Source organism: Lolium perenne, chromosome 3 (genome assembly GCF_019359855.2).
Source record: "Lolium perenne isolate Kyuss_39 chromosome 3, Kyuss_2.0, whole genome shotgun sequence".
Classification (NCBI taxonomy): Eukaryota; Viridiplantae; Streptophyta; class Magnoliopsida; order Poales; family Poaceae; genus Lolium; species Lolium perenne.
In genome coordinates, this window is record NC_067246.2 from 95,208,992 (window position 1) to 95,221,032 (window position 12,041).

At 45.1% G+C, this 12,041-nt stretch overlaps 1 protein-coding gene across 1 annotated transcript; it reads left to right on the forward strand.

Moving 5' to 3' along the window:
- Positions 1 to 202: 202 nt before the first annotated feature.
- On the forward strand, positions 203 to 3,523 carry LOC127341871 (epimerase family protein SDR39U1 homolog, chloroplastic). The gene is made up of 7 exons (XM_051367812.2): positions 203 to 473; positions 564 to 623; positions 1,324 to 1,442; positions 1,537 to 1,581; positions 1,690 to 1,768; positions 2,526 to 2,754; positions 2,977 to 3,523. Exons 1-7 carry the CDS (start codon positions 293 to 295, stop codon positions 3,293 to 3,295), a joined length of 1,032 nt encoding a protein of 343 aa, XP_051223772.1. The 5' UTR covers positions 203 to 292; the 3' UTR covers positions 3,296 to 3,523.
- Positions 3,524 to 12,041: the final 8,518 nt, after the last annotated feature.

The following is a 12,041-nucleotide window of genomic DNA, read 5'->3' on the forward strand; positions in this document are numbered from 1 at the left end:
GGGGTCGGGAGAGGAGAGCTGACAAGTATTTAGTGGAGGAGGGGTTCCATTTTCTTTACACGGCAGCACATATACCTTGGGTGGTCTGGCTGATTCTTGGCCAACCAGGCAGGGGAAGGCCTGTGGGGTATTGGTTGGAACGCTTGTGGGGGTGGCTCATATTTGGCCAACCAAGCAAAGCAGGCAGATTTCATTTCATCGAGCACACACGGGACTTCAGCAATGCGCTCGACTGAACCCAACTCCTTATCCAAACTTAAGGTGGGCAGAGGCAGAGCAGAGCAGGGGCGCCATGGCCACCATCCGCCCCTTCCCCTCCTCCTTCAACTCCCTGACGGCCGGGACGACGAGCAGGAGGACCAGGCTCGTATTCTGCTGCTCCTGCAGCGCCACCGGCGATGAGGCGCTGACGGTGGCCATCACCGGAGCCACCGGGTTCGTCGGACGTAGATTGGTGCAGAAGCTCCTCTCCGGTACATACATACAGACGCTCACCTCCCCAATCCATTTGATTTTGCTAGTAGCTTTGACTACTGTCTCCGGCATTGCTTAATAACTGACAGATGATCACAAGGTCTGCGTCTTGACACGCTCTGCCACCAAGGCCGCCTCTGTTTTCCCCTGTAAGCTAAGCTAAGCTAGCTCCCATCTTGATTTTCTTTCTAAGCAAATACTAAGTACTTCTTATTGCATCATATATGAATGTATACACTCAATTTTACTGAATCGGCATGCATCAGACCCTCTTTAGATTGTAGGATTTTTATAGGATTCTTCGAGGATTTGAATCCTATGGAATTTTTTCTATGGAAGCCCTTTGGATCATAGGATTGGGGCAACCAAATTCCTATGAAACCCTTTGGACCATAGGATTCTTCAAGGATTTGAATCCTATGGAATTTTTTCTATGGAAGCCCTTTGGATCATAGGATTGGGGCAACCAAATTCCTATGAAATCCATTCCTTTGCTTCCCATTCCATAGGAATCTCAACATGAGCTCAAACGTCATTTTAATTTTCCTTTGAGAAGTCCAATGCACTTTCACTCTATCTCACTCTACTCTAGCTCATCAATCCTCTGAAATTTAAAACTAAAAAAAATCCTTTGAAATTCATGTGTTAATTTCATGTTCCAAAGACATATGTTGCAGAATTCTTGTATTTTGAAACTCTGTAGAAATCCATTCACATGACATTTCAATCCTGTAATTTTTCCTATTCCTATATTTCCAAAATCGTGTAATCCAAAGAATCCCTAGCTCCCTGAAATTAATTAACGAGATCGTTGTGTTGTGTTGTGTTGCATTGCTGCTGTCACTGCAGCTTCGGCGTATCCAGGAGTTACCGTCGCCGAACAGGGAGACTGGGAGCAGTGTATAAAGAGCTCCAACGCTGTTGTGAACCTGGCAGGAATGCCCATTAGCACCAGGTGGTCACCCGAGGTACTACCTACGATTTCATACCACCACATCCATCAATCTTGCAATGCAGCCATCTCCTTGCACACATGATTGGCTGGACCTAATTCTTTTGCAGGTTAAGAAGGAGATTATGCAGAGCCGAGTCAATGTCACGTCAAAGGTACTAGCAAGTATTACCCTGCCAGCCTGCCTCGCTTCACTATGCATGTACACATTGCACAGAACTAACTAAACGTAATTTGCTGCATATGAATTTGATTGAAGCTAGGTTGTGGATCACATCAACAATGCCAGCGCTGACGCCAGGCCCTCTGTTTTTGTCAGTGCAACAGCTGTCGGTTATTACGGTACCATACTAGCCCTTTTATTTCTCTCTTTGATTAATAATAATATGGAGTACAAGAAAGCAACAGTCGGGGGTATGCTGTTTCATAGAACACAAATCTCTTTTTAAGACATTTGGCAGCGCTTTCGACATAATTGGTCCCATCAATCAGAGGACTAGTGGCAAAACATCCGGTTCACTCCGGAAGGGTTTTCCTTGGAGCGGGTATTTGATCCGTTGTTTTTTCAGTTTTTATTCGAAAGTTTGGAAGAAGAAATTGGCCAACAGTTATAAATACTGCAAAAAAAAAAACGAAAAATGTGCTCAACTCGGTTAACCTAGTTTGAACTACTGGCTTTTTTAGCTTTACAGAAAGTTGACCTTTTCTTGATTTTTTTACGGAGAGTTATAAAAATTGGAAACCTTTCAGATAGGTGGGTAAATTGAGCTTTAACATCTAAGGTAGTTTGAACTACTAGATTTTTTTTCATATTTATGTTTTCCATATTTTATCAAGGCTAGGACGGCTCTGATCCGAGTGGAAAAAATCAGGAGGGAACCTGCTTCTTTGACATGTGACCTAAATCATGAGATGTGATTTTTGTGAATTTCATTGCCACGAAGTTGTGAATCTGTGATATATTCTTTTCAGTTGTGGTTTTGTGAAACCATACCTACTGGTTTTTGTTTTCTGGTACAATTTAGTATTCTTAATCTTATGTTCTACACTGATGAGTCAAATTGGACAATTGAACTGACAACATATGAACTGCATGCAGGTACAAGCGAAACCGATAGCTTCGACGAATCGAGCCCATCAGGCAAAGACTACCTAGCAGAGGTGTGCCGAGAGTGGGAAGGCAGGGCACGTCAGGTAAATGAGGACGACGTCCGGCTCGTGCTAATTCGGATCGGCGTTGTTCTTGGTAAGGATGGCGGCGCTCTAGCCAAGATGATTCCCCTTTTCATGATGTTCGCCGGTGGACCCTTAGGCAGCGGAAGGCAATGGTATGTAAACATTTTGTTAATTAGCCAAGACTTGAGGCATCACATTTCCAGAAACTATATCATATATATTTAATTTTAAATTTCTGTAGAACCTCCCTTCTAAATCAGACTGAGAAAGTCAAGTTCTTTGTTTTCAAATAGCTACTACTCTTGCATGTACCTACTCGTGAAGTGTGTATACTATACTCATCAATCAATGTGCATACATATTCCACATTGTAGGTTTTCTTGGATCCATCTGGATGACCTGGTGGACCTGATATACGAGTCCATCAAGAACCCGGCATACAGGGGCGTGATCAATGGCACAGCGCCCAACCCGGTGCGGCTCGCAGAGATGTGCGACCGGCTGGGCCAGGTGGTGGGACGCCCATCCTGGCTGCCCGTCCCGGAGCTCGCGCTCAAGGCCGTGCTCGGAGAAGGCGCCACGGTGGTGCTGGATGGACAAAAGGTCCTCCCCGTCAGGGCCAATCAGCTCGGCTTCTCGTACCGGTACCCCTACATTCGAGACGCGCTCAAGGCCATCGCCAAGGAGCTCTAGCTAGCTAGCTATGGTCACTCATGTCTTTTGGGTTTCTTGAGAAACTGGCTCATGGATTACGGTGGAGATAAGCGAAGCTAATGAACAAAAGAGTTTTACTATTTTATCGGCTTATAGAATGATGTAACCTTGGATTAAAGAAACTCGTGCAAAGTATAGAATTTGAATTGCGACTTGGTTAATGGATATCATGATTCCCATTCTATATGGAATCGAAAGCTTTTTCCACATCGAGCTTAAGCCTTAAGCAGCTGAGCTGGGGTTTTGGATTGTCTGAATTTCTTTGCTTGTCCCTTGACAAACACAAAACTGTCTTGAATCGAGCACTTTTTGATGAATTAATGTTGTTTGGTAGGAGCTGACCAATTCATGGATACGAGGGATGAGCCATCTCGGCAGAGTTTTGGTGAATAACTTTGCAAATAAACTAACAAGATTAATTGGTCTGAAATCATTCGGGTTGGCTGCTTCAGGTGTTTTTGGCAGCAGTTATCATGGTTGCGGAGTTCAGGAGTTGAAGGTTCCTTGTTGATCTCGATTCCATTGCTCCAATATCATGCATCATATCAGTGCATATGATCAACCATCAATTTTGAAGAAAAGGGCGGACAAACCATCAGTTCCGGGCGCCTTGTCAGGTGGCATGTCCATTGATTGCAGCGCACACTTCTTCCGGCGTGATAGGAAGCTCCTGATCAGATAGGTCCACATGAGAAAAACCCTGTCTCTGGAACTAAATGGAATGGAGCCTGACGTCGGGAGATGCCAAGCAGGTTCTGGAGGTATGACCAAATGGTTTCGCATTGTCTTCTTGCTTGGTCGTCACTGAATTTCCGTCCACCTCAACACGATGTCACGATGGATGTAGCTTTTGCGGCGCCTAGCAGAAGCTTTTCAGTGGAATCGAAATCTCTTTCTCAAATAAAAGCACATGCTTCTTTATGGGGATAAACCAAAAACATCTCGTAGGATGAGGCGTTCAGATTCAGACTCCCAGCTTGACATGGAAAAAGGTTACGCAACAATATTAAGTTTCACTTTGACTAAAGTTTGAGCATCTTCAGCAGACGCCTCAAATAGGCCTACGCTAAAAAACTTCGCTTGATTTACATTTTTTGTGCATCGCTTAAAATATCGCGCGCCATAAAGGAGCGCTTCACCAGATGCGTTAAAATACATCGCCGCAAACAAGATTCGGTGCAAACTTTGATCAAACATAGATCAAACGGATACAAATATGATAAACTAAAACAGTGAAACACGATAATCGAAATAAAACATCCAGTTGTCAAACTCGATGTCAGAGTATGACGAACTCGACGTGATGGAAGAAAATGGATCCAACCACCGAGGATCGTCGTCGTCAATGGTGCCCGCCGGCTAGCCGGGTGCGCACGCCACGGAAGCCGGACGAGCTACGGCACGGAGGCATGTCAGCGTGGAGAGGAAAACTCGCCAGATCACTCTGCAAACTCGGTGTTGCAGGCGAAGGTGGCGGTGCCGCTTCGGTACAGGATGGTGCCTGATAAGTACTGTCCAGTGACGAAGAAGAATATTATGACATACCCACCTGCTATGTCCACGGTCGTTCTAAACAGGATGTGTGACCTCACCAAGAAAGAGGTTAGAGTGGACCTTAGAGCATCTCCAGCCGCGTCCCCCAAAGCGTCCCCCAAAGGGATTTGGGGCGCGCCGGATAAAAAAAGCGTTCCAGCCGCGTCCCCCAAAGCCCATTTTTGTCCGGCGCGGCCCGATACGGTGTCCGGCGCCCCGAGCCCGTCCCCGTCCCACAGGGGACGCACCGGGGACGCCGGACACAACGAAAAGCGAGGCGGGCTCCCACATGTCGGCGACTATTTGCATAAACCGTTGGTTCGCGCCTCTTTTCTCGTCGCTCCTTCCTTCCCTTGCCTCCCACCCCACCGCCGCCGCTGGATTTCCCGGCCGTTTGGGCGTCTGATCTCTGCTGAGAGTCGGCACCGTTGTCGCGGCTGGGGCTCCCGCCGGTCGTGCCGCCGCCGCCGCGTCGCCAGTGCGTCCCAGAACGCGCCGTCAAATCCGCCCCACCTCCGCGCACAGAAGGTGCTCGACGACTTGCCAGGTAGGCGCGATTGGCCGATGTTTGTTGCGTCGTCTGCCTCGGCGCAATTTTAACCATTGATTTTGCTTTAGCCGTGGACAGCGACGATGAGATGGTTGCCCTGCTGCTGGAGGACGAGCAAGACTTCGACGACGACCTGCGGGAGCATTTGCTGATCATCGCGTCCCTCCAGGACATGCTTGACGCTGAGGCGGAGAAGAGGAAGAGGCCGCGCCGTGGAGGATCAAGGCCGGGAAGAAGGAAGTCGAAGCCCCGGCAGAGGATGGAGGGGCATGCCATGCTGCACAACGACTACTTCGCCGACGAGGCAACACATGCCGACAATTTTCGGCGCCGGTACATGATGAGCAAGGGGCTGTTCATGAATATCCTCCACGGCGTTCGAGAGTTCGACCCCTACTTCAAGCTCAAGCTCGACGCTGTAGGCGTTCTCGGGTTCTCGTCGATTCAGAAGTGCACCGCCGCCATGAGGATGCTTGCATACGGAGCACCTGCCGATACACAGGACGACTACCTTCGCATGAGTGAGTCTACTGCCATTGAGTGCATGTACAAGTTTTGCCGAGCTGTGGTGAGAAAGTTTGGCAAATACTATTTGAGAGGGCCAACTGAGGAAGAGACTGCAAGGATCATGACACAAAATGCTGCCAGAGGATTTCCTGGAATGCTTGGAAGCATCGATTGCATGCACTGGGCATGGAAGAACTGCCCGTTTGCTTGGCAAGGTATATACAAAGGCCATCATGGATATTGCAGTGTGGTGCTTGAAGCTGTGGCAGATTATGACATGTGGATTTGGCATTCTTTCTTTGGCATGGCGGGATCACACAATGACATCAACGTGTTGCAGCAGTCTCTGGTGTTCAGCAGACTAGTGGAAGGGCATGCTCCACCATGCAAATATGAGATCAATGGCCACGAATATACCAAAGGCTATTATCTAGCCGATGGTATATATCCAAAACGGGCCACTTTTGTCAAAACAATCTCGAATTCATCAGGTCTGAAGAATTCTCACTTTGCTACGCGACAGGAGGCTTGCAGGAAGGATGTCGAGCGGGCATTTGGTGTGCTTCAAGCACAATTTGCCATTGTCCGGTACCCTGCTCTAAGCTGGTCTCACGACCAAATGTGGGAGGTGATGTAGGCTTGTGTGACAACATGATCATCGAGGATGACCGCAAGAATCATGCTAGGTCACATGTTGGTCCCTATGAGTGTGAAGGCCCTCTTGCGGAGGTTGATCATGAGTTGCCTGCAGATTTTGCTGATTTTCTCGCCATGCACGCAGAGATCCGTGACAGCAATGTGCATGAGCAACTTCAAGCTGATCTCGTTGAGCATTTGTGGAGGATCAAAGGAAATACCGTGGCACCTTGATGTAGCATCTACCCCTATTTATTATATTTGTTTACTTGTTTTATTGATTGTTGTAATTTAATTTGAAAACAATCCTCGCAAACATTTTTATTCATATGCTATATTTGATAAATGGTTCTGTGTTAAAAAGAAGTATTTTAAATGTTTGGGGGCGGCGTTTGGGGGACGCGGCTGGGGAGCGACGTCCCCCAAAGGCGGCACGAACAAAACACGTCCCCCAAACGCTCAATCCGGCGCGGTTTGGGGGACGCTTTGGGGGACGCGGCTGGAGATGCTCTTAGATTCAGGATGAAGTACCTCAAGGATGTTGTTGAGCATGTTATCAAGTATTGTGGTCGTGTTGCTGCCCCGGAGCATATCTACAACCATCTTACACACTAGAGAGCACGTTGGGTTCATGTGAGCAGGGTCAAAAGGCTTGAGGACGTGTGCTGGGTGGAAGAGACAACATCAATCATGATGGACCATGATGTCTACTTTGCGCACATCATGGTTCGATAAATGCACCTTTTTTTGCTTATGTGGACTTAATCGTAAGCAATGACAAGACGATGAACTAAGTATCTTCTTGTTTGCAGGCACACCCGAGGGACAATAATCTCCTCAGCAAGCCCATAGCAAACTATGCTCGGATGAAGATGATCTACGGTGGGCGTGTTTCACAACCACCCATCTCTCCCACTGCAATCGACGGTGATATTAGCTACCTCATAGATCACAAGGCACAGGCCACCGGGTACCTTGCGATTAGCCCAGAGTGCAGGATGTAGTTTACTATCTTCCTGAAGAAGTGTTGCCTTTGGGGAGCCCGAGTATTGAGTTCTTGTTGTGATGTTCGTTCTCGTGTTGATGATAGTGATTGATACGTTGCAAACGTATCTATAAGTTTTTATGCTCCATGCTTGTTTTACACCAATTTCTATATGATTAATTTACACTTCGTTGCACTTTTATGTATTTTCTGAAACTAACCTATTGACAAGATGTCACAGTATCAGTTCCTTGTTTTCTGTTGTTTTGTATTTCGGAAAAGTTGTACAGGAAATATTCTCGGAATTGGACGAAACAAAAGCCGAAATTCGTATATTACTGTAACGAAGACGGAGTCTAGAGGATAGATGAAGATGTGCCAGGAGGCGGCCACGCCATGCCTAGGTACGGGCCACCCCTTTGGCCGCGCCTAGGGGTGGTGTAGGCCCCTCGGGTGCCCACCGACCTCGCCCTTCCACCTATTTATTTATCTGATCGGGAAAAACCTAAATACCCGAGCCTCCATCCACGAAAAGTTCCGTCGCGGCCGCCATCACCGACCCTAGCTCGGGAGGGTTCTGAAGGTCTTCCCGGCACCCTGCCGGAGAGGGAGATCATCACCGGAGGCCTCTACATCGCAATGCCCGCCTCCGAAGTGATGCGTGAGTAGTTCATCTCTGGACTACGGGTCCATAGCAGTAGCTAGATGGTTGTCTTCTCCACTTTATGCTTCTTGTTTAGATCTTGTGGGCTGCCTATCATGATCAAGATCATCTTTATATAATGCTACATGTTGTGTTTGCTGGGATCTGATGAATATTGAATACTATGATTGAGATTGATTATATACTCCCTCCATCCCAAAATATAAGGCGTCTAAGGATTAGTCAAAAGTCAACGTTTTTTTAAGTTTGACCAAGTTTATACACAAAAATATAAACATTTACAGTACTGAGTCAACATGAATAGATTCACCATAAAATATATTTTCTTAATATGTCCATTCGATATTGTAGATGTAAATATATTTTTCTAAATATTTGGTCAAAGTTAGTAAAGTTTGACTTTTGACCAGTCCTTAGACGCCTTATATTTTGGGACGGAGGGAGTACTTATCATATGTTATTTGTGATCTTGCATGCTAGTAGATACTCTGGCCAAGTATGTGCTTCTGACTCCAAGAGGGAGTATTTATGCTCGATAGTGGGTTCATGCCTCTAGTAATCTGGGAGAGTGACAATAACTTCTAAGGTTGTAGATGTGTTGTTGCTACTAGGGAGAAAACAACAATGCTTTGTCTAACGATAATTATATTATTTACCGTACACATTTTGCTTAATGCAATAACCTGTTGCTTGCAACTTAATACTGAAAGGGGTGTGGACCTTAACCAGAAGGTGGATTATTAGTCATAGACGCAGTTGGATTACGGTCTATGTATCATGTTGTAATACCCAAATGAATGTCATAGTAATCATCTTGTCATGTATGATCTTTATTCTGTCAATTTCCCAGCTGTAATTTGTTTACCCAGCATGTTATTTATCTTTATAGAGAGACACCTCTAGTGAACTGTGAACCCCGGTACTTTCTTTTACACTGATAAAACCATCTACTGCAAACACCTATTCCGTTTACTTACTGCAAGCATTGTTCTCTTTATTTCACCGCAAACAAATATCTCTTTCCACACTATACGGTTAATCCTTTGTTTTCAGCAAAACCGGTGAGATTGATAACATCATTGTAAGTTGGGGCAAAGTATTTTGGTTGTGTTGCGTGCAGATTCCATGTTGTTGCTGACGCCGGTAGTGCGCCCTGCCAAAATTCAGCTAGCAACACCTTCAGAAGTGATTTCTTTCTCCTACTGGTCGATTAAACCTTGTTTCTTACTGAGGGAAAACTTGCTACTATGCTCATCATACCTTCCTCTTGGGGTTTCCTAACTGCGTGCTCTGCACAACATCAGTGATGAACATCATGAAGATGGTGTATATTTTGGAAGTATCTAGGTTTGAGGAACATTGATGTCAAGTCTGTATATTTTTGGTGGGAGCTAGGTATGATGAGGAGGTGTGTACTAACCCCTTGGTTGATGAACTCCTGTTGCGTCACGAGCAGTTGTTCGTGGACTCATAATGTAACAATCTAATTTACTGCTAGAACTATCTTTGTGTTGTTATTTATGTACTATATATTAGCCCTGCCTCAAATGCTATTTTGTCGAACACCTTCTATGTAAGCTCACCACAAAGTAGATGTGGTAACTGTATGCGGGAAAGGAGCCTGAAAATGCGAAACGAAAAAAGAGCCTAACCAAATGACGGGGCATGGTCAAAACGATTTGTTGGCAACCAATATACTTGCACAACGTGACTTTTAGGTCGCATGACCTCCTAAAGCTTCTACGGAGCCAAGTTCTCCAGATGCAGCAAAAATCTACGAGCAAACAAACTCACCCTTCATTTCTTTCCTCAGGCATTGGCAAAACTTGGGACAACTCTATGGGGGAGGGGATGAGCATGAAGACCGAAATTAGAGAGTGCTTTTGTCAAATCTAAAGCCCAAGTGGTCCTCGACTCCAACTTGAATCTTTTTCTTTGTTCAAAAAAGAACATACGCAACAAATATGTAAGTTCGTTGTCACATATCTATCACCATATATACTTGGAAGACGCCGTCCATGCATGTTCCACATCTAGGTTATCAAGATTCCCTAATCAAGTTGTCCCAAGGATCACACATCAACCTTGAGTGTCTAAGATAATATGTTTAGCGGTTCTGAAATGCCCTCAACATTTGTGACCTCAAAGCGACACATCTCCAAAACCGCAAGTTCACTTGGGAGTGCTTTTGTCAAATCTAAAGCCGAAGTGGTCCTCGACTCCAACTTGAATCTTTTTCTTTGTTCTAGAAAGAACATACTATGAAACTATTTTTTTTACATATGCAACAAATATGTAAGTTCGTTGTCGCATATCTATCACCATATATACTTGGAAAGCGCCGTCCATGCATGTTTCACGTCTAGGTTATCAAGATTCCCTAAGCAAGTTGTCCCAAGGATCACGCCTCAACCTTGAATGTCTAAGCTAATATGTTAGCGTATTCGAAATGCCTTCAACATTTGTGACCTCAAAGCAACACATTTCCAAAACTGCAAGTTCACTTGGGAGTGCTTTTGTCAAATCTAAAGTCGAAGTGGTCCTCAACTCCAACTTGAATCTTTTTCTTTGTTCGAGAAAGAACATAATATGAAACTATTTTTTTTACATATGCAACAAATATGTAAGTTCGTTGTCGCATATCTATCACCATATATACTTGGAAAGCGTCGTCCATGCATGCTCCACATCTAGGTTATCAAGATTCCCTAAGCAAGTTGTCCCAAGGATCACACATCAGCCTTGAATGTCTAAGCTAATATGTTTAACGGTTCTGAAATGCCCTCAATATTTGTGACCTCAAAGCAACACATCTCCAAAATCGCAATTTCACTTGGAGCAACGAACAATACGATCCAGCCTTGAGCAAGCTTGACACTTTCTTTTGCAACGAGGTTTGGGAAGTTTCTTCTCAAACCACATCCTCAGCGCCCTCTTGTTGTCCTTGTCCGACCACTCTTCTTCTTGCAAATGATAGTGGGTCGAAGAATCCCAAGTCCTTTCGCTTTGAGAACTTTTGGACAGAAATGTCGGGCTTCACCGATGTTGTGAATTAAGCTTGGACCGGAGACATATATCATGTTGAGCCTTGCCAACTCCTTTTTCACAAGCTCAAGAAAACGGGTGAAAAGTTGAGTCCTTGGATCAAGAGCCTCTTCGCCAAGATAAATAAGCTCTATATGGCTTTGGAAATTATTTACGGTTAGATGTGGCACAAGAAAATATAGCTCTTAGCAATGATGAAAGGGATCTTAGAGCGAGATTGAAGAGGAGAATTATCGGGTTGGTGGCTCTAGAGAGAACAAGGAAGCAGAAAGCTTCAAGAGTTACCAATCTAAAGGAGGTTGATACGAACACAAGGTATTTTCACCTTCGTGTGAATGCCCGTAGAAGATAAAATCACATCAAACGTCTAAAAATAATAATGGTTGGGTCACACAGAGCATGAGAAGAAGACAATCATCCATAATCACTTCAAAAAGATCATCAAGAGAGGTCCCCCATGTTATGCTATCATCAATTGGTCAACAATTCCAACCCTGCAATGCGATCTTAGTGGGCTTGCTGATCATTTTATGGAGGAAGAGGTTAAAGCCGCGGTTCAGAACAACGCTATTGACAAAGCATAGGGACCGGATGGCTCATGATCCTTCTTCAAATCTTGTTGGAACACAATCCATATAGATGTCATGGCAGTTACTACTCAATTCTCGAATCTCCACACCAACAATCTTCATTGGCTCAACTCCGCCAACATTGCCCTCATCCAAAAAAAAAGAGCCGAGAATGTCACCGATTTCCACCCCATTAGTCTCATGCATTCTATTACCAAGCTAATATCCAATAAGAT

Coding starts and splice junctions, on each gene's coding strand:
- LOC127341871 (XM_051367812.2), top strand. CDS start 293: ATGGCCACCATCCGCCCCTTCCCCTCCTCCTTCAACTCCCTGACGGCC. Junction 474..563: donor GGTGCAGAAGCTCCTCTCCG/GTACATACATAC, acceptor AATAACTGACAG/ATGATCACAAGGTCTGCGTC. Junction 1,443..1,536: donor GCACCAGGTGGTCACCCGAG/GTACTACCTACG, acceptor ATTCTTTTGCAG/GTTAAGAAGGAGATTATGCA.